Genomic DNA, 21,887 nt, shown 5'->3' on the forward strand with positions numbered 1-21,887 from the left:
AATTCTCTTGTCTAGTCTCCTTCCAAAATGTACACATTGCTTGGAATGTTCACAACCTGCGTGTGTGGAACCAGAAAATATTGCTGTATTCTACATTGCTACCATTTTTTTTATAAAAATAAATTGGTAACTATTGAAATGATTAAAATGTCAGATGGGGTTTCTTGGTCTTCTGAGCTTGCCAGCTTCGATAGATTCTGGCAGTTCTAGGAAATTATTTGTGTTCAAAAATAGTTTAAAGGTTCTTGTGATAGGTGAAATTGATGCAAAACCTGAGTTTAGGAAAAGGGCAGCTAAAATAAAAGGTAATTGCTTTTCTCCTTCCACAGTGAAGTAGTCAACTTACAGCTCTAGGAGCTAATCAGAGTTTTTAAGGCCCTACGTGTTGAACTTAATCAAACGATCTTCAAGCTATTGATAGGCTGTCCTCAGCCATAATCATACCTGTCTCCCAGGAGTGTGTTGGTCCTGTAAAACCCAGACTCTCACTATGTTGTCTTTGTAGTGATTACTGCATCACTTGGTATTTCTCTTAAATAGGAAATACTTGAATCTAAATGCCAATGGTAAAACTGAAAAAAGAAAAGTAAAACTTGTAGTGGAAGTTTCTCCAGCAATTTCCTAGTTCTCAAAACTTGTATGAGTATCACTGCCTCGGTGGACTTCTTCATAACCGTTCTTCAGTGTCTTCTCGTGTAACAAAGCCCAATGGTAGCACGTGCTTTAAATGCCTCCAACTCCACAGTGCTGAGTGCTGTGGCTATTTTCATGAACTGCAGTATAGGATTGGCCACAGTGTGGCAGTTGTGGAAACGTGATTTTTAGATCGGACAATATGAGCTCTGTATATTTTAGTCTACATAGCTATAGTAAACATCTGCATATGCTAAGCCAAATATTTTATCTCCAATGTGCAAGTATGTTGGGATTTTTTTAAACACTACAAGATGTGGAACATACGGTTGGGTTCCTCAAAACAGTTTACCATGCACTGAGAAGTATGCCTGTTACAGTAGGATTAGATCAGCCTATCAAATTTGGTACACATACTGTATCCAGTTGGAAAAATGCATCATGGGCCACCTTCATTCCTCATTCAGTCATGTTTATCTTTCTCTGTTTTATATGTAGGTTCTAGAAAGAAAGGAGATTTTGGTTGGTTTTCTTTTTTTTCTTTTTAAATTCGGTAGTAGATAAGACAAATTTCTTTGAGTAAGTTACCGAAAAGAAACACCTTCTTAAAGTGACTGCAGAGCACTTTCTTTGTCCAGCTTTTCCCAGCTATCTTGTTTTCCTGTGCCCTTTGTTAGCCCTACCTGACCAGTGTCTATGCAGTATGCTACGAGGCTTACTGGCCTTCTGGCAACCAAACTGACATCTTGGCAAATCTTCTGCTTGCAGAAGCTGGATGATGGGGACTGCTAGTGATCAAGCTTGATGGAGCTGTGCCTGGGGACCCAGCTCTATGAACAGTTACTGCAAAAACTTCTAGATTTGGAGCCCGAATGTCATGATGTTCCGCTTTCTGTACACCATGCATATTTCAATATGCATATTCCTGCGTAGGATCCCATCATGACCATAGGAACGATGTACCAGAAATGACCGTGATAAGTCTTGTTCTAACCCTCTTTACTTTGGAAGCAACTTACTTGAGCTTTTATAAATGTTGTAGTGTGAAAAGATTTAAGCAGACATTAAAACTCTTGACAGTGGTAATAAGAAGGTTAATGTAGGATAGGGAATTTTATTATGTAAACAACTATAAGATATTTTCTCAGCCTGTTCTGTTTGAAAACAATTCTGCAGCATCCAGAATACAACAAGTATCAGTTAAAATTGTGGCAGGTTCTTCCTTGAGTAAGCTGGCACAGCAGTGAAATACTCTTACCTAGAGCAAGAGGTCTGAACTAGTGTTATTTTACTAGGCTTTCATCAGTAAATGCACTTTGAACAATTTCAGAGTTCAAACTGCATTTACTACCCTTCTTATCTGAGCCAAGAACACCATTAATTTCTCTCGAACTTTCCAGGCAAGACAAGTGACTATTGCACTGTTTCCACACGTAATATCTCTTCTTTGTAAGTTCTGTCTTTAGAGGTTTTCCTGCATTTGTCTGTTAGCATGGCTCGGAGACGTTTGGGGGTTAGGATGGGCAAGTTACTGACAAAGGGGGTTTTCACACCCCTCTAGTGTTGCAGCTAGAATGATGGCCTGTGCAGTAGACTCCTCTGATGAAAAAGAGTAGTAGTTCTCAAAAAAAGTAATTTCTGTGCTGGTATTAGGACTCTGATTTCCCCTCAGCCCTCAAGTAGTTAGTGCATTTGTAAAAATGTGATGATACAGGCTTCACCAGCTGCTTGCAGCTCGCAGTTTTTCATGATCTTGGCCATTCAGCTGGGCACTTTTTAGGAGCCCATAATCTTAGCTTCGCTTTCCAATCTGGAGAGAGCTATTCTGACAGGAGGAGCATTTTGGTTGTGAATCATCAAGCCTGGGTGACGTTGTAGGAGAGGACAGAGTTAAGGTAAGGAGACTAGTTTCAGATTGAGGGACCCACAGTACCACACGTGGGAAGGCTGAATTTATGAAATGCACAAAAATTAATTTGAAAAGTTAGAGCAGAAAATTACTATTCTATGGACCGTGTGTGATCAGCTGACAGGGTCCCAAGGGATAAAGCAGCTATAATTCAATCTTATTTAGGCCAGAAGGAATTTGCTGGCTAAGCAAGCAGTTCTGCCCCACAACAGCTTTTTAGCATGACGCAGTTCAGCAGGGTACTTCATGATATACCCAGCTTAAAGCATAACCTAATAGTTTTTATTCACCAAGGAATGTGCCTGAGTGCCTTGCTGAATCAGCCTAGGAGAAGAAAAAGTGCTGATGGGAACAGGATGTCTATTCTTTCTTCTTCTTTGCAATCCTGCCACATCTCCTACAGCAAAATAAGCAGCACTTGACAAGAATGAAGATAGCAATGGCTGCACAGGTGAACAAGAATGCCAGAACATCCAGGCAGTGGTACTGGTACCAGGTGAGATGGTGAGCAGCTGGTCTCAAGTGCTTTGCTCCTTTGTGACGCATGACAAATTCAATCCAGAAGACAGCTCTGTCCAGAGGCTTAACTGGCTGGTCGTGGTGTATCTTGGATAACCTTAGAGCATTTTCCTTATAGCTGGGGAAGAAAGAAGAAGAAGAAGAAACCAAGATTTGTCACTGATTCCTGAAACAACCTGTTCAGCACTCAGCAGTCCTCTTGAGGAAGTAGACAGCCCTGCTTTTACTTTCATCAGTGTTACTTAAATATATTTGCAACTGACCCAGTTGACCCCTATATGCATAAAATTGGCTTGTGAACAGTAATAGAGAAAGCCAATCTTTTGCAAAGAAAAGTTATTAAAAATTATTCCAGATATTACTTCTTTAAAAAAAGAACATGGAAACATTTTCAGCGTTTTCTGTTCCAATATAATATAGTGTGCTGATTTGGGCTGGGATAAAGTTAATTTTCTTCACAGTAGCTGGTGTGGGGCTGTTTTGGGTTTGTGCTGGAAACACTGTTGATAATACAGGGATGTTTTCCTCACTGCTGTGCAGTGCTTATTCAGTGTCAGGGCCTTTTTTGCTTCTTACACCGCCCTGCCAATGAGCAGGCTGGGGGTGCAGGAGAAGTTGGGAGGGGGCACAGCCGGGACAGCTGACCCCGAATAACCAAAGGAATATTCCATGCCATGTGACGTCATGCTCAGCAATAAACATAAGGAGGAGGTTGGCAGGGGGGGACCACGTGCATCAGATTTGATCCAGGTCTTTGTGTGCCTGGTCATCATTCAGGTTGTTATAGACCACCTCCACCATGGCTAATTTCCTCAGATACTGGATTACTTCCATCAGTTTGCTTCATTCATTTGCTTCGGGAATTTGCAAGTTCTTCGTTGAAGGGATACCTGCCTTTTTTCCAATCCCTTTGTCAATGACTTTATCCTTACCAAGGCATCTCAGCTTCCAGGCTTATTTACCTTCTGATTCCTGACTCAGAGGTACAGTAGCCTAAGGATATTGGTAACTATGGGTAGGAGAAAGAATTGTTGTGGCTACACACAGAGTAGACGCAATAAAATTATAGAAGTGTCACCCTGAGCCTCCAGAGGATTTATACTAGCAGAGAACAAGGGAGAGCGAGCGAGCAGAAAACTGTCTCAGGAGCTCCGCTCAGCTTTCCAAGAACTACTTTTCTCAAAGCGATAATAAAATGTAGTATAAGGCAAATCAAATTACTAGTCTCTCCTTTCTGAGAAATGCTGATTCTCAGAAATGAAAGGCAGTTTTCATCTGAAACCCAAACTCCAGCTACTCAGTATTTTTGGTTCCCAGAAGAGCCATCAGAATTTCTCACATCAGCAGACGGAGATTTTAATAACCTCATCCTACTGTAAGGCAAGAACAAAACTTACGTGGAATTGTTAATGACTGTATTCAGTGCATCAACTATGTCCTGCGTCTTCAGTGTGCTGAAATCCAGCCCAACTGCAGCTCCCTTTGCCCTCATATGAGCAATGTTGTCATACTGGTCGGCAAACAGGGGAATCCCAACCATCGGGATCCCATGGTAGATGGCCTCATAGATCCCATTGGTCCCACCATGAGTAATAAAGGCCTTCGTCAAGGGATGGCCTGGAACAGGGAAGGAGAGGCATGTATAACAGCAGCTGTGGCAGACTGCACTCATTGGGATGCGAGCACTGCAAACTACCTAGGCAAATGCACTGCTAGAGAAAAGAAGAGCCCTGACCTCTGCATCAGCAACAGAGCTTGCATGCTTAGTTTTCACATATTCATATTTATTTTAATGCAAGGTGTGAATTGGCATATTCCTCCAGACTACCTCAGAGTTACTTTAGCCCTTCTGCTGTTGCGCAGTTCTGGTTTTTACATGGTATTGGGTTCACAAGAGTCCCCTGCTGCAGCATTGCTTAGGTCAATCATTTTGAAGAACGAGCCCTGGATATTAACTGCAGAGGCCAAATCCAGCTCCAGAGTATGTCTGCTTTGATATTTACTCCTGCCTACAGGTCGTTCTTAGTCCTTCTGGACAATTGCCACCGAGCTTTGTAAATCAGAGGCATTGGCTTTAGAGATTAATCTTTATGGTTAAGCTCAAGTCGCTGCCTTTTGAGCTACTGCTCCCTACTGCCTTCAGAGACTGGCTGTATCTTTCATGGTTCTTCTGCAGCTACTCACCTTAAAGTCAAAACCAGGCTAGAAAATTAAGGCTCCAAGAGCAAATCTCTGCTGCTTAAACTGTGAAACTAATTGTAGCCACAAGTGTTATGCGGTTCTTTTGCCCAAATAAGCCATTATAGTGGAAAAACAAACAAGGAAACAGTTTTTTCCAGGGGCATAGTGCATCCCAGGTAGAGTCAGTCTCACCAAGCAGATCATTTTGGGGTATCCAGTCATAAATCCTGGTGTTGGAGCCCAGAGTTTCTGGTTTTTTCCCTTTGTACCGCCAGATGACCTTGAACAAAGGAAGAATAAGATAAACACAGTGCATATGATGTGCTCTTCTGTATTATTACATGTGATGTAGGGCTTTATCCCTACCAAAGGTATGGATATTACATACCGTTGGCCTCTTCTCCCAAGTGAATAATGACAGGACCAGAGGAAATGGTGTAAAGTTGCAGCAGGAGAGGTTTGGATTAGATATTAGGAAGAATTACTTTCCTGAGAGGGTGGTCAGGCACTGGAACAGCCTGCCCAGGGAGGTGGTGGAGTCGCCATCCCTGGAGGTATTTAAGAAACGTGTAGACATGGCACTTCAGGGCATGCTCTAGTGCCCAAGATTGTTGGGTTGTGTCTGTTTGTGGGTGGGTGTGGAGTGTGGTTGTGGATGTTTGTTTTGTGTGGTTTTAGTTTTTGTTTTGTTTTTGGTGTTTGGTTTGTTTGGGTGTGGTGTTTTTTTTGGTTGGTTTTTTTTTTTTTTTTGTGGTTGGACTCGATGATCTCAAAGGTCCCTTCCAACCAAGAAGATTCTGTGATTCTGTGATCATGCTCAGCAATAAAACTAAGGAGAAGGTTGGTGGGAGGGGAGGTCACGTGCACCCCTTTTTAAGAACACGTGCATACCTTTCCCCAGTAATTCAAATAGCTTTGGCTCCAGTTTAGCTCTTTGATTAGTTATTACGTGCTTATTATAAGAATCACCTTTTGAGTGATTTTGATATTTTGGCCTGTGAGGACACATCTGTGTCATTTGATTCAGAGAAGGGGAAGCGCCAGAACTCCCCCTGAGGTGACTCAGCAGTCTGCCTCTCTGCAGAGCCCAGCTTCCCGGCTGTGGCACATCCAGCAGAGATGCAGGTAAAAACCAGGCCAGTCCAAATGTAAAAGACTCGCTGGAGGTAACAGGAGTGACAGAAAACAAGGCAAGTTGTTTTAGATTCAAAAGGTAATTCACCTTTTGTGGAAGCTGGCTGAGGGCTCTGGCAATCATATTGCTTTTTTCATCAGTTAGGTTGTAGACCATCGACCCCAGAGAGAATACCACGATGCCGTGTTCCCCTGAGCTCTGAACAAATTCTTCCATTTCCTAGGGGAGACAGAAAACATACTAAGAGTAGTTATGCTCTGGAGATTACACAGAATAAACAGGAGGAGCTAGAGACATGCACATGCCTGCAGGGCTGTGATCTTCTTGGCATCACAGAGACATGGTGGGATGGATCGTTTGAGTGGAGTGTTGGAATGGAAGGATAAAGGATGTTTAGGAAGGACAGGCAGGGGAGTTGAGGAGGGAGTGTTGCCCTTTATGTCAGTGACCAGCTGCAGTGCATTGAGCTCCACCTGGGGATGGAAGAGGAGCCAACTGAGAGTTTATGCATCGGGAATAAAGAGAGGGCAGGGACAGGTGACATTACAGTGGGGGTCTTCTACAGAGCAGATTAGGCCCTCTGTAGACAGATAGGAGCAGCCTCATGTTTGCAAGTCTTAGTCCTCATGGAGGACTTCACCCCAATGTTTGTTGGAGGGACAACATAGCAGGGCATAAGAAATCCAGGAGATTCCTGGAATGTGTTGATGATAACTTCTTTCTCCAAGTGATAGAGGAGCCTATGAGGAGAGGTGCTATGCTGAACCTTGTTCTCACCAGCAAGGAGATGCTGGTGGGGAATGGGAAGCTCGAGGGCAGCCTTGGTTGCAGTGACTGTGAAATGGTAGAGTTCATGTTCCTTAGGGCGGCCAGGAGGGCACACAGTAAGCTCACTACCCTGGACTTCAAGAGAGCAGACTTTGGCCTCTTCAGAGATCTGCTTGGTAGAGTACTGTGAGATAAAGCCCTGGAGGAAAGAGGGGCCCAAGAAAGCTGGTTAATATTCAAGGATCACCTCCTCAAAGCTCGGGAGCAATGCATCCCAACAAAGAGGAAATTGGGAAAAAATGACAAGAGACTGCATGGATGAACAACTCAAACAGAAAAAGGAAGCCTACAGAGGGTGGAAGCAAGGACAGGTAGCGTGGGAGGAATACAGAGAAATTATTCAATCAACCAGGGATCAGGTTAAGAAAGCTAAAGCCCTGATGGAGTTAAATCTGGCAAGGGACGTCAAGAGCAACAAGAAAAGCTTCTATAGGTATGTCAGTGACAAAAGGAAGACTAGGGAAAATGTGGAGCCTCTCCAGACCTTGTAACCTGGGATACGGACAGGGATAAGGTACTCAATGGCTTTTTTGCCTCGGTCTTCACTGGCGAGTGCTCTACCCGTACCACCCAAGTTGCAGAAGGCAAAGGCAGGGACTGGGAGAATGAAAATCTGCCCATTGCAGGAGAAGATCAGGTTCAAACACATCTAAGACACTTGAAGGTGAATAAGTCCATGGGACCTGATTAGGTTCATCCATGGGTCCTGAAGGAACTGATGGATGAAGTTGTCAAGCCACTATCCATCATTGAGAAGTCATGGCAGTCCGGTGAAGCTCCCACTGGGTGGAAATGGGGAAACATAACCCTGATTTTCAAAAGGGGAAAAAAGGAAGACCAGAGGAACTACTGGTCGGTCAGTCTCACCTCTGTCCCCATCAAGATCATGGAGCACATCCTCCTGGAATTTGCTAAGGCACGTGGAAAATAAGGAGGTGATTGGTGGCAGCCAACATGGCTTCACCAAGGGCAAGTCGTGCCTGACAAATTTGTTGGCCTTCTGGGATGATGTTACAGTGTTGGTAGATAAGGGAAGAGCACCTGACATCATCTAACTGAACTCGTGCAAAGCATTTGATACTGTCCCGCACAAAATCCTTGTCTCTAAATTGGAGAAACATGGATTTGATGGATGGACCACTCAGTGGATAAGGAACTGGCTAGGTGGCCGCACTCAGAGTTGCGATCAACAGCTTGGCTCTTTATCAGGAAGTGGAGTGATAGGATGCAGTGTGATGGTTTTAAACTGAAAGGGGGTAGACTGAGATCAGGTATTAGGAAGAAATTCTTTCCTGTGAGGGTAGTGAGACACTGGAACAGGTTCCCCAGAGAAGCTGTGGATGCCCCATCCCTGGAGGTGTTCAAGGCCAGGCTGGATGGGGCTTTGAGCAACCTGCTCTAGTGGAGGTGTCCCTGCCCATGGCAGGGGGGTTGCAACTTGATGATCTTTAAGGTCCCTTCCAACTCTAACCATTCTGTGATTCTGTGATTTCTGTGAACAGAGAGCACAACCTTTTTAGCTTATCAAGGAGATGATCATGGTGTATGAGCACCTCCGCTGACAGAAGGACATTACAAAGATAGACCTGGTCCTGTGCAAAACAGACCGTTTCTCCCCAAGAAGGAGCAGAACAAGTTGAGACAGGTGACGGAAGCTTTGTCTTTTTGAAAGCAACTCAAGCATTTTGAGGACACATTTCTTTCAGAGCACAAGCAGCAGGAATGGAACCTGGCACTGGCATGCGAGGGCCATACCTTGTGACACCCTCCCTAGCACAGTCAGTCAAGGTTCTGGATTTTCATGGAGCAAGTGTGTTGAATTCTATAGCTCCTGCAGGAAGTGAGAGTGGTGAACACTGATAGGGTTTTTCAGCATCCTGATCAGAGATTCATCAAGTGGCTGCTGTCACTTCAGTCAGCTAGTTCTCTATTTCTTGCAATAACAGCACGTGTTGCTAAACAGATTTTCTACAAATCAGACCAATAGGTCTTCCTGTTCCTTTTTTTTTTTTAGTTAGTGTCATGTGGAATGGAGCAATAGCATCCAAAAGAGAATGCTTATCCATTTGCCCTAACTCAACCCCACCTACAGGGGAGTGGGAAGGGTTAGAAGGTTTCTTGTAGTGTACAACTTGCACTGAAAATACCCCGCCTCCTTTAAGGCCCCTACAGGACTGATAATCTAGACCCGAGCTTGTTGTGCTGCCATTACCAGTATCTGGGAGCTTCAGACTCCACCTGAACATTGCCAGTCACAGCAGAGCTCAGGCTGGAGATGCTGAGTATTTTACTCCCTTTAAGATGTCTTAAACTGGGCAACAATAGAAAAAGTGTTTATCACTCGTCTCTTTCTGCAAATCTTGACTCCATTTTGTCTAAAGAATTTGTCCTGTCGCAGTGCCTTTTTGCATCGGGTATTTCAATGGTATAATGGGCAGCAAGTCTGTATCTTAGAATTAAATCTTCCAGTTAAGTGCTCTGAGGTAGCACCTATTTTTCCTAAAACAAGCCCTGTATTCCCTCCTGCTGAACTCTGCTATCCTCTTTTAAGACAGCAGGCTCTAAACCCAGACCTCAGTTTGCACGATACCGGCAGATTGCTAAATAGCTCTGTGCTCCCCACCGGCGGGAGAGCATCTTCTTTAAGAGTGATGGTTTGCATGGTTGATCAGGGTTGAATCAGGGAGAGAAGCAGTTTTTGTTCTGCTGGGCAGTCCAACCGATGGCAGAACAAAGTCGGGATACCTTTGGTAACGGCTTTGCAGGCTGGCAGTGAAGTCCTCCAACAAACTCAAAGTTGGGCAGGAAAGGGCGTGGAAATTCAAAGTCCCAGTATGTTCTGATTAACCATATCTCCGCTTTCCCCATCGTCTCACACAGGGTTGTGGGCCTTCCTATGGACAAGGTACAAGGAGTTTACAACACACACAGGAGCGGCTTGCTTTGCTCTAGATTGCAAAATAGGAGCCTTACCTTTGTCTTTTGGCACTACCAGTCAGTGCAGTCTATCAAATCATGAATGAAATGAAAACATGGACAAATTCAGACCTATTCCTTGCCCGGTCTTGGCAAGGTCTTCCTTGTTTGGCCTTGGCAGGTTGCCACGAACAAGGTAATACGATGTTTAAAAAGATTTTGAACCTTTGGGATGAATTTAGAGCAGTACAGGAGTTAAGTGCAAAGCATTTAGTTTCTGTGATACAGAAGCGCAATTCTTGTACCCCCGAAAGACTTCATTACCTGTGCTTGTAATAAAAACACACTTTGGGGAAGAGAACAATCACAGAAAATTTCGTTCTAAATAAAAAATAAAGGAATCACAAAGTGAGGAAAGGTTTTAAACAAAATTCTGTGGTATTTTTCAAACGGTGACTCAGTCAGAGGCTGCTCAGACTACAGTAACAGACAGGTACAGCCATCCCTAGTTCTTCTGGGGACTGGGTCAGCCCCTTCTGACACATACTGGGAAAATGTGGCCAAATCCATAGATACTCTGATTGTCATTTTATGGAAAATCAAATGTCTCTAAAAATCCAGCTATAGAAAAAAATCCAGTGGGTAAAACTGTGTTAGAGCTTCCCGTTTGGAAAAATATATATTCTCAGGTACACGTTGCAAATTGTCTTTGCAGTATTTTCCCCACAAAGTGGAACTGGGGAGTAAAAAGGTTAGAAGTGTTGGTAAATGATTGTCCAAAGCCAGCCAATACAAGCAGGAAGCAAGCAAAATAAGCAGCAACATAAAAATTATCTGTAGGGCATCTTCTTATACTGCTTCATCAGCATTACAATTTGCACCAGTGGCTTTTACTTAATAAGTAAGAAATACCCTTTACTAAATAAAAACTTTACTAAATTATAACTAAATAATAATACTCTTTACTAAAATAAGTAAAGTTAGTTACAAAGTTACTAGAGTGAAAATTAAGCCTGTGTTACCAGTAGAGGGATATAAAGGTGTAATTAAGTCTTACGTGGTATTAAAAAAAAATAAAATCGAGGGAAAAGGGACTAGTTTGCAGAGCACAGAGGTGTTCTTGGGAAATGCAGGAAGAGATTGGAGGACAGCAGAGTAGATGTCCTTGTGCTTGCTGTTCACTCGTTATCTGCTTAAGCATAGTTATTCTGTATAAAATTCAAAGTCCATTGAACTAAAAGGTCTCTCTAATAGACTGATTCAAGCCTGAGTTGTACTAGGTTGGAACGGAAATTTCAGGCGTGTATGCATTTGAAGGAGACTATTTCAAACTCTGAATGGTGGATGAAAGGGAAAGGCGAGAGTTCTTAGCATTTATTATCGGAGAATATGAACTCAGGCTTAGCATCCTTTACTACACAGCGTTGCAAGATGATACCTCTAGACGATGCACGCAATGTGAATGAGGGGTGCTTTTTTCCTCTGCAGCTGTCCAGAGACAGCCAGTGTTTCTAGTTACAACAGGTTTAACTCCATCCCTGTGTTGTCAATGAACCTGTTTCCTGTGCCTTACATGTAATTAAGGAATGATTTTGCCCTCCAGCCTTTATCTGCTACCATCCTAATTGTAGAAGGGCCTGTCATCAAGATGAAGAGGCAACAACTGTCCTCTGAAAGCACTAAAATGGGCATACAGCTCACTGCAAGTGCTCGCCAGCAGGTATCATCATTAACAAAAATTAGAAGTGTGTGCTGTAAAGGTCCTCAAGAGGAACTAGAGCAAAACTGCACTAGTGTCTGTTAGACGAGACCAAACCCAAAAGGGAAAGCACAGCCTCCATGTGACCAAAACAGGATTACCATCTCTGCTGGCCATTGAGAAAGAGTATTTTGAGGCAACAGCATTGAGCTCCCAAAACATTCAAAAGGTACAACCTATGCAAGAGGAGAAACCACTCAACAGCTGCCTTACCTAGAACATTACTGTAGTACCCATCCAATTCATCTTGCCAAAACTTCAAGAAAAATAAATCCATGTAAAAGTAAAAGAGGAAGTTCTGTAGTCTTTCCCCAAAGGACATACGGTCTGTCAGCTCCACTGTGCTAGCAGGCACGTAAGAAGGTGGGGATGGGAGCCCACCACACAGCCGCTCTGCCACATTCGCAGCAGAGAAGCGGAAGCTGTAGACAAAGGGGATTGCAAGGATTTCTGCTACAAGCTCCCCACCTATAGCGAGGGGGTCAGCGATCAGAACATCAAACTTGGCCTGCTGCAGCTTTGCTATCAGCTGAGGATTCATCACCAAGGTGTCACAGGTCTGCTTTGACATATTGGTAAAGACGTCCAGGTCCTTTTTCATCCTCCACATGATCTCCCAGGGGAAGAGATTAGAGATCTCATTCATCCAGAAATTGAGGAAGTCTTCCATGATGCTATCCAGGGTCTTCTGGGTAAAGGGGACTTGCAAGACCTCAAAGGTGAAGGGGGAGGAGGGGTCTTGGTAGTTGATGAGCAGATTGCTTGAGGGCACCAGCACAGTCACTTCATGACCCCGGAGAACAAGTTCTTCCAGCAGCACTTTCACATTGATCCAGTGACTTGCATCGGTGGGCCAGACCACCACCTTCCCACAAAAGCCAGCACTCCAGCAGCATGCATAGGCCCAGAGCAGCCAGAGGAACCTTGACCCCATCATCTCAGCAGTCCAGGTACAGCTCCGGTCTGACCAAGCTGGAAGCAGTTTACTGCTCCAGTGTGCAAACACTTCAGAGCCAGCCAATAAAAGTGAGATCCACTTGGTGCCACGGTTGGCAAGAGGGCACGTCAGAACACAAAACACCACTCATGGGAGGACTGGGCAAGCAGCAAATCCCGTCCTGGAGCCTCCTGCAGAGCCACGGCTGATCTTGAAGTGATGGCAACTCCTGTTTCTGCTCACCACAAAGTGCATTTTGCAGCATGCAAGGATCAGAAGCCCTTTCCCTGTGTTGTGGTTTAATCTCGATGGGCAGCTAAGCACCACAGAGCCTCTTGCTCCCCCACGGTAGGAGGGGAAAAGAATCAGAAGGGCGCAAGTTAGAGTACTCACAGGCTGAGATAGAGACAGCTTAGTGAGTAAAAAACAAAAATAAAACCAAGCGGCGCAAAAAGGAAATTGCTCAACACCAGACAGTCCCTGAGCAACAGCGGCCCTGGCAAACTTCCTCCCCAACCCCCCCGCAGCTTTTTTTGCTGAGCACATCACGTGCTATGGGATATGGCTTTGGTCAGCTGGGATCAGCTGTCCCAACCGTGTCCCCTCCCAACTTGTGCACCCCCAGCCTGCTCACTGGGAAGAGCAGTGCGAGAAGCAGAAAAAGCCTTGATGCTGTGTAAAACCTGCTCGGTAATGACTAAAGCATCCCTGTGTTACCAACACTGCTTTAGGCACAAATCCAAAATATAGCCCCCTGCAAGCTACTATGAAGAAAATAAATTCTATTCCAGCCAAAATCAGTATAGCCTCATACCAGATCTTCAAGGTGAAGATACACATTCCTGTACCAAGCAGGAGCTCAGCCAAGGGAAAGCATATGAGCAGCCCATGGGACGTTTTGGACTACTACAAGGTGAACTCCATCTGTCACTTGTCTACAGCCTAGATTTGTATCTTTGCCCTACCTGTAAAGCTGGTTACAATTTTTATCTCCTTCTTTACTAGGTGCAAAATGTCCTGCAGTCATTCACAACTAGCCCACAGGATGCTCTAGTTCTGTCCTGTCTATAACCAGATGCTGTGGACACACAGCACTGCCACTGGAAGGACACAGTCCTGGTAGAGATGAGTCCGGCGTCAGGCCACCCCAGGAGAGAAACAGGAGGAGGTGAGGAGCGTAGGTTTTGCTCACCTTGCTGCTTTTGTGCCTTCTCTTGGGAAGATGCTGCAGACTGACATCTGTGTATCCGTATCATGTAGTCCAGGACAGATAATGCCAAGACAAGAGACCTGACTTCTCTTGACTGTATCCTGCAGATGTAGTGAAGGTGCTTGGTGATGCTGATGTGTTGAGGGAAAAGAACAGGCAGCTTCTCTCTCCTGAGCAGAGGGTGAATGAGGCTGAGACTGAGTCTAAAGAGGGCCTGAACACTCCTCCGGGAGCTCAGCCACCACCACGTGAGCTCCCCTCACTAGGCCGACAGGGGAGCAAGCAGTCTTTCATCACGCTTCAACCTCATCACTTGAAAAAGCCTTTAGGTAGCTCTAGGAAAGCAGCTAGATTAATAAGAACCCTGAAGATTTTCCAAGGAGAAAGAGAGGGTGCATGCATACACTGCAGGAGCTGGGACATTGCCCCATCTCCGTGAGATGCTTGCACCTTCCTTTCACACCTCCTTCAGGGCTGATACGCTCCAGACCAAAGCATATCAGAGGCAGGGCAGAGAACAGCTAAGCTAACAGAGCTAACGGAACAGGTATTGCACACGGAGCCTTAAATGTTAAACCCCGCATTTAACAATAAAAAAGACAACGCAGGATCCAAGCGATTCTGCGGCTTACACAACAGGAGGTCAGCAAACCATGCTTCTGCCAGCACAAGATTTTTTAGTCTCTGTCAAACCTGATAAGCAACACCAATAAACGCACAGCTGGGTATTCTAATAGTGGGATACCTTAACAACTTAGCTCTCTTCGCAGAATTACACCCTACTAGTGAAATAAAAACACTTAGAGTCTCATATTGAAATAGTATCCATGTTATCTGCCCACCAACAATACAGGCGTTTGCCCTGTTTCCTTTTAATTGTTATAATAATCACTTAGAGCAAAAATGTGAAAATAGTTATGCAACTATTGTTTAGAAAAGAAAAAAACTTATAACTAAGTGCAACTATCTTCTGATATTTCTTTTAGATGCTTTCAGAAAAGCAAAGAACCTCTGCTGAGGGCCTTTTATCACTGCAAATTGGGGCTCAGCTGCTCTCCCAAGCCTTTAAAAGACCAGAGGAGGCCATTAATTCTCGTTTTGAGATGAGCTGGCGAGCAAGAAGGGTGCTAGGGGAAACAGAGGTAGTATTGTTGTATAGCTTTCCAAACCATTTTTTAACTTATACTTCAAAATATAGTGTTTGTAGTTGTAGTTAGTTTGTAGTTGTTTGTAGTGTTGTAGTTAGCAGTAGTAGTGTTTGGTGGGTTTGTAGTACTGTTTTGCTGTTCTTAGTGTTTGTCATGATTCATCTATGGATATGACTGATGAGCTCTGTTCCAAGCGGCTTTAGCACTGTTTTACCTATCCTAGAAGTACCTGTAGCTGTACTGGTGTAGCAGGTCAGGATTAAGAGGTAACCTTTGTACTTGCCTGGATTGTTTGACTTGACACAGGAATTTTGGAGGAAGGAGGGTGAGTTCAGGGCTGTCTTGCTCCTGATTTCTGCCTGAACCTCTAAGCTCTGGGTATTGTGTGTACAGCAGATGTAATTTCTGGAAGAGGAGCCTTACCTAAAACATCACTGTAGTATCGATCCCAGCTTCCCCAGAAAAGGTAATGGTATACGATATCCAGCACAGTGTAGGTAAAGATGTTTTTTAGCCTTTCCAGGAAGGACATCCGATCTGTTAGGCAGCTTACAGTGGCTGGTACGTAGGAAGGAGGTGCTGGGAGAGTCCCACAGAGCCGCTCAATCGTATTCCCTATGGAGAACCGGATGGTGTACACGAAGGGGATACCCAGCTTCTCAGCAAACAGCTCCCCGCTGGGTGCCAGTGGGTCTGCCAAGAGGACATCGAAGGTAGATGCCCTCAGTCTCTCCATCAGCGCCTCATTCTTCAAGACTTCATCAGAAATTATTCTGGTTACATTCTCCAGCTTGTTCATGACTTGAGCTGTCTTGTGAAGACTTTCCCAGACAGGTATCACTCTCTCCTCGTAAAGCCAAAAATAGAAAGCTTCTTCCAGTAAGGTAGCCATCTCTGTTTTTGTGATCGGCACCTCGACCACCTCGAACTGGAAGGGTGAGGGCTGTGTGGGGTTGAGGATGAGGAGGCATGAAGGCAGCAGCACGGTCACCTCGTGGCCCCGGACCACAAGCTCCTGGAGTATGTACTTCATGTTCAGCCAGTGGCTGTTGTCAGCCGGCCAGACCAACACCTTCCCCCCGGACCCCCAGCCCAACACAGCCAGCAGCCACAGCACTGCCACCTCCTTCCCAGCCATAGCCTGCCCTGCGTGGCAATGTCCCCCTCGCCTTCCTTCCCCGGCGGCAGCAGCACTCCCAAGCTGGGCTGGGCATGCCTGATTTGCTCCGGAGGGCAGGGAGCCAAGGTAGCTGGTGTGAAATCCTGTCCTGGATAACGGCATGTTTTCCTGGGGAAGAAGGTGACTGGGACCAGCTGGCACCATCTGGTGGTAAATAGCTTGCTGAAGCTGGAAGATGTACTTCTTCTGGAGCAGCGGGGAGAGCTGTCAGTCCTGGGGGGTTCAGTCCAGCGAGGATTGTGTCCTGTCGGGCATCCTGGCCCTCCTGACTGTCTAACTACAGTCTCTACGTTTTTTGGTAGAAGAAGGGACTTTTTCATTCGTCTGCCTCTTTGAAGAACAGCTGGGTATGGAGTGAAGCTGTTCACCCACTGTGTGGTCACCCTTTTGCTTTATAAAACCACCGAGCATCTGTTTACAGTGCACTTAAGGTGGTGATCCAGGGCTGCAGCTAAAAACTTGTGTCTTAAAGTGGATGTAACTACGCAGCAAATGATTCCAGTATCAGAGTAAGGCTGTCCTCATGTGAACTTGCCTCTTCCAGAGCATGCATCGTGGGAGGCCAGAGCTGGTAGGTGATGGGGTGGGCTGTCCTGCCTGCCACTAGGTGCCAATTATGCACTGTAAGTTGAACCAGAAAGTCTGTTAAACAGTTTTATTTATGGTCACCCTTCTGTTGTGCAATTATGAAATCTTCACTGTGCTAAAAATCATTACTGGGCTCCTGCCCAGCTCTGTTATGCAATGTTTTCCTAATGTTGTTGTGCAAGACTTTTGCTACGGCTTCCACGCTGCCTAGAACATCCTTTCGGGGATGAAGATGAGGGTGAGGGAAGCACTTGGGTTGTGAATAGCCAAGCTGAGATACCTCATCTGCTGTGTATATGACAACAGTTTGGTGTACTTGTGGAGTCCTGCAGCATGCAGATATTCGCAGGCAATTGAACCCTGAGAGATTTGCAGGTGCTCTTTTTCATGAGTTCAACGTGAGGTTAGTAAAAATAGCACGTTGATAATGTATGATTAATACTTAAATAAACATATTTTTCTACAGATTCACTCAAAGTAGTCCAGAAGAAAAGCCTGCAGAGAAAGACTTAATTGCTTTCGCTGTTTGCTTGTTGAGGGGAGGGTATGTTTTAAATAAAATTGGTTTTGTGCGGAAAGGGTTGGTGTTACACGACCAGTGACTTAAGTGAACTGTCTGTTACAAAGCCTCAGTGCATTTCAGTATTGCTGCGGGGGGTGGCAGGATTGGCTCGTAATTCACCAGCTCCCCCCTCCTTGTTGTGATACTCTGGAGTAGGAAAACAGCTCTGTTCCTGGCTGCTTTCTGGGGGAAATGTGTAAGCTGAGCTCCCTTGCTGAGGGCCCTATATGGTGTGGAAATTGTTTCAACCTCCACATTAAAAATAATGATGGCAAAAGTGAAACCCACCAGTCGGGATGACCACAGAGCCCCATCTCAATGCAATGGCGTAGCAGCACAGCAGCCTGACAGGGGAGTGGGTGCAACTGATGGACCCTGGTGGCTCATTCCCTTTTCCACATAGGGACATAATGACAAACTTCTTGCTGACCTCTCTCAGACCTTGGCTTTGCCTCCCTGCCAAGTTCCTAGCTCTGCCGGTCATACGGCAGGAGGCTGCGTAATGAGAAGTGAAGCAGTAGAAGGCTTACCTAAGACTTTGCTATAGTAGATGTCCCATTTTCCCCAGTAGCTCTGGAAAACATAGTCTTGCAGGTGGTAAGACACGACGTTTTTTATTCTCTCGCTGAAGGACATGCAGTCAGTGAGCTCAGACAGGGCTGCGGGCGTGTAGGATGGTGGGGCTGGGATCTTGCCACAGTGCCTCTCCACGGTGAAGGCTGGGGAGAAGCGCAGTGAGTAGATGAAGGGGATGGCCAACTTGAGAGCCAGGAGGTCCCCGCAGAAGGTCACCGGGTCTGACAGCAGCAGGTCATAGCTAGACCCCTGCAAGCGGGCCATCAGCTCTCGGTTGGTGAACACTGCGTTGCACATTATCCTGTTCATCTGGTGCCAGTTTTCGGACAGTTTTCCCAGCTCCTTGTAAAACTGCCAGAAGGTCAAGGTTGTTGGCCTGTTATTCAGCCACAGTGCCACTACATCCGTGATCATGTTCTCAACCGTATCTTTCTTGAAGGGCACATTATAGACCTCAAACTTCTCTGGGGCCTCAGCCCTGGGTTTAATGAAGAGGGAAGCGTTGGATACCAGGACAGTAACGCTGTGCCCACGGTGGATGAGCTCCTGTATAACTATCTTCATGTTCAGCCAGTGGCTGCCTTCCGCTGGCCAGACCAACACGTTCCCGCAGAAGACAGGCCCTAGAAGAGTGACCTTAAAAAGGAGCAGCTGGAGGTATTTCTTAGAGCCAGAGGCTTTTGTGGCCATGGCAGGGTTAAGGGCTAGATAGCCTGGGAGTTTTCCCTTCCAGTTGGGAGTGCTGCACCTCTGTGTTGTGTTTGATGCCTCTTCACTAGCACTCTTAGCAAAAGCAAGAATTTGCTGTTGCACAGGTGAGGCCTTTAAAACCCACGTTTTGTTTCAGGTCTGAAAAGACAGAAAAGGATGTTTGGTGATCCGCTTTTCCCTTTCTGCCTTCTACCCTGTTATATTCCCCATGAGGGAGCTCCTTTCCCTCCTTAGCAGGGTGGCATCAATCCCTGCTGCTGCCAAAGGTCTGCCTTCAAGCTATTCCTTTTGCACCTGACGAATTTCATCCTTTATTTTTTTATGCCTTGTGTAGTTTTTCTGTGGAATCCTTAAAATGAAATAAAAGCAAATAACAGAGGGGCTCTTCTAGCTGTGTAACAACTGTATCAGTAAATGCTGGCAGATTTACTGTAAGTATTAGCAGATAAGTGGCACTGCTGCCAACACTGGAGAAATGCTGAGATTTGCTGGAGAATGGATGACCACATCTGATTTTAAAATGCCTGGTTTCAGTTGCAACAGCTGTGGTATTTGTATACTGTCGTGTTTCTATTACTTATGGCAGCAAACCTACCTGTACTCGAAGATACATTTCTCTTACTATGAGAGTTTCCCAGCTTTCTCCATCTTTCTTTCCAGAAGCGACACAGGGGCTTTCTCAGCCAACAGGCAGCTACAGGGAGTGCTTGGCTGAAGATACTGCCAGGCTTGGGGCGAGAGCACAAGGGCAGCACAAGGCGGGGGGACACATATAGAATCATAGAATCGTCCAGGTTGGAAGAGACCCTTGGGATCATCGAGTCCAACCATCTACCCTACTCTACAAAGTTCTCCCCTACACCATATCCCCCAACACCGCATCTAAACGGCTCTTCAACACATCCAGGGATGGTGACTCAACCACCTCCCTGGGCAGCCTGTTCCAATGCCCGATCACTCTTTCTGTGAAAAATTCTTTCCTAATGTCCAGTCTAAACCTACCCTGTTGGAGCTTGAAGCCATTCCCTCTCATTCTGTCATTAATTACCTGTACCAACCTCTCTACAGTGTCCTTTCAAGTAGTTGTAGAGAGTGATGAGGTCTCCCCTCAGCCTCCTCTTCCTCAAACTAAACAGTCCCAGCTCCTTCAACCGCTCTTCATATGATTTGTTTTCCAAATATGATGGGACTTGCAGTGGCAAACTATACCGGAGGCATCCTTAAACCTCCTCAACCCATCTACAGCCATGTCCCTGCTGGTAAATAATATGAATTACTGGTAGTCGTGCCCCAGCCCCTGCAGAGAGCTGCTGCCTCTCCAGGCTTCACCATTAATTCCGGTTGGTGCATCTTTACAGAGGAAGAAACTGGAAGTGAACCAGCCCCCTGGGTGCCGGCTTTGGTACTCAAACAAATCACTTGTGTCGCTCCCAGGAACTAGCGATGCCAGAGGCAGGCCAAGGAAGGAGAGGCCACGGGATACACTTAAGTGGCTGACTTGGAAGCGGCATCCTTTTTCGGGCTAAGATGTTAGAGGTGCCGATGCTTCCCATGCTGTGAGAAGGCAGCAAAGCCTTCATTTGGGTGGTGATAATGCCAATAATAACATATAGTTTGCTCTGATACGTGACAGGTGGTTTCTGACCGCTCCCACACAATTCTTAACACAGGGAACTCATTGCTACTGCCTGGGGCGCATCACCACCAACCTGGTCATGTTGTGGGCTCAGTTCAAGTGTCTAAACATGGGTCTTGGGGCCCTCCTGGCCCCTAAAGGTGCTTCTCAGAGCAAAACCCACATCTTCTGGGGTGGCTCTCGCTTGGAAAGTCAGCGCTTGAATGTAAGGCGCTATGTCCTGGGAGGAGGAGCTCTTAAGCATCAGGAGCTGATATGACAACTAAAACCCATGCAGATATTGATACACTTGATCCAAGGCAATTTTGGGAACAAATGCCATGCAGCAAAAGACTCTTACCTAGCGGAGTCTTCAAGGGTGCGTGAGCATCGTGCTCTGAGTTGCGAGGTGCAATTTGCTACACCGTTCTGCTTGTGTTTCTTGCTGCTCACCTCCTCTGTGCCTGGGCGGCTCTGGCGAGGTTGGGTGTCAGAAAGTACCTTAAATAAGTTACCCTCTGAACTGGGGTTTTCAAAAGGAGGAAGTAATACTATACGGGATGATCGCAAAGTATCAAAGTACCAAAGGCATGTGTTCTGGGATTATTCATTGCTTTGTTGTGCTCCAATAATTTAACAGTTGAGGTGGCCTTCCCCACGCTAGGATATTACAGAGCCGGATTCTCAGAAGGACTTCGCATCCTCTAGCTCAGAAATAAAGTGTCTGACTGCCAAAAAAAGTTTTCGCTCCCTTTAGGGTCCCAGCTGGCAAGACAAAATTGTTTGTTAAGTAATAGACTTGTTTATAGACTGTCTGCAGGAACATAGAGAAAATCTTGTGGTTTCTTTGCGGAGTTTTTCAGAAGTTGGTATGTCACCTGTGCTGGGTGTGTGGCCCTTGATTCTGGAGATCTAGGCAAGTTTTTAATGACTTGAAGATATAGGAATCTAAAGATGCACCTCCTTGGTTTTTAAATATTGTCCATAATATTCAAGCTGGCTTTTTCTAAACCCTCAGAATTCAGGGAGAGTTATGCCAGCATGTTTCAACAGTAATTTGGCCTTACAGCCAGGAGTTTCACTACGATCACTCCGTATACCTTTGTATTCAGATAGTATCTTTTCTCAGGCTACTTTAGCTTATTTGGGAAAGTTCTATAAGAAACTTAAAGCTTTTCCAGCAATTATTGAAAGGCCGTGTTCACGTGGGCTAGGGCAGATGGGAACCTGGGTTTCATTTCTAACCCCTCAGTAACGAATTCCTCCATAGCAAATGAGAGCTATTACTAGGGGAACGAGAGGGTTAAATTTATCTTGTTTCCATGGCCAGGTTTTAAAGAGGATACTCAGATTACTCTTAGTGCAGAGAAGGTATGTATTTTGAGAGGATTAAAGGGCAAAATCCAGCGAATGAGAGATAAGTGGGGCTGGGGAAAGTAAATGGTGTTAAGTGTCTGTTTTTCACGCGTCTGGCATTACT

At 45.5% G+C, this 21,887-nt stretch overlaps 1 protein-coding gene across 2 annotated transcripts; it reads right to left on the reverse strand.

Moving 5' to 3' along the window:
• Window positions 1-1,622: 1,622 nt before the first annotated feature.
• Window positions 1,623-18,771, reverse strand: LOC141464319 (UDP-glucuronosyltransferase 2A2-like). Of its 2 annotated transcripts, none has more exons than XM_074147144.1 (6): window positions 12,094-12,919; window positions 9,951-10,099; window positions 6,465-6,596; window positions 5,435-5,522; window positions 4,459-4,678; window positions 1,623-3,179 (listed from the first exon to the last, which is right to left on the reverse strand). In XM_074147144.1, exons 1-6 carry the CDS (start codon window positions 12,815-12,817, stop codon window positions 2,903-2,905), a joined length of 1,590 nt encoding a protein of 529 aa, XP_074003245.1. In that variant the 5' UTR covers window positions 12,818-12,919; the 3' UTR covers window positions 1,623-2,902. The 2 variants fall into 2 exon arrangements, with proteins under 2 accessions (XP_074003245.1, XP_074003244.1); XM_074147143.1 differs by lacking the exon at window positions 12,094-12,919 and adding an exon at window positions 18,036-18,771 and having other exon boundaries at window positions 2,903-3,179.
• Window positions 18,772-21,887: the final 3,116 nt, after the last annotated feature.

This window comes from Numenius arquata, chromosome 5 (assembly GCF_964106895.1).
Source record: "Numenius arquata chromosome 5, bNumArq3.hap1.1, whole genome shotgun sequence".
NCBI classification, from domain to species: Eukaryota; Metazoa; Chordata; class Aves; order Charadriiformes; family Scolopacidae; genus Numenius; species Numenius arquata.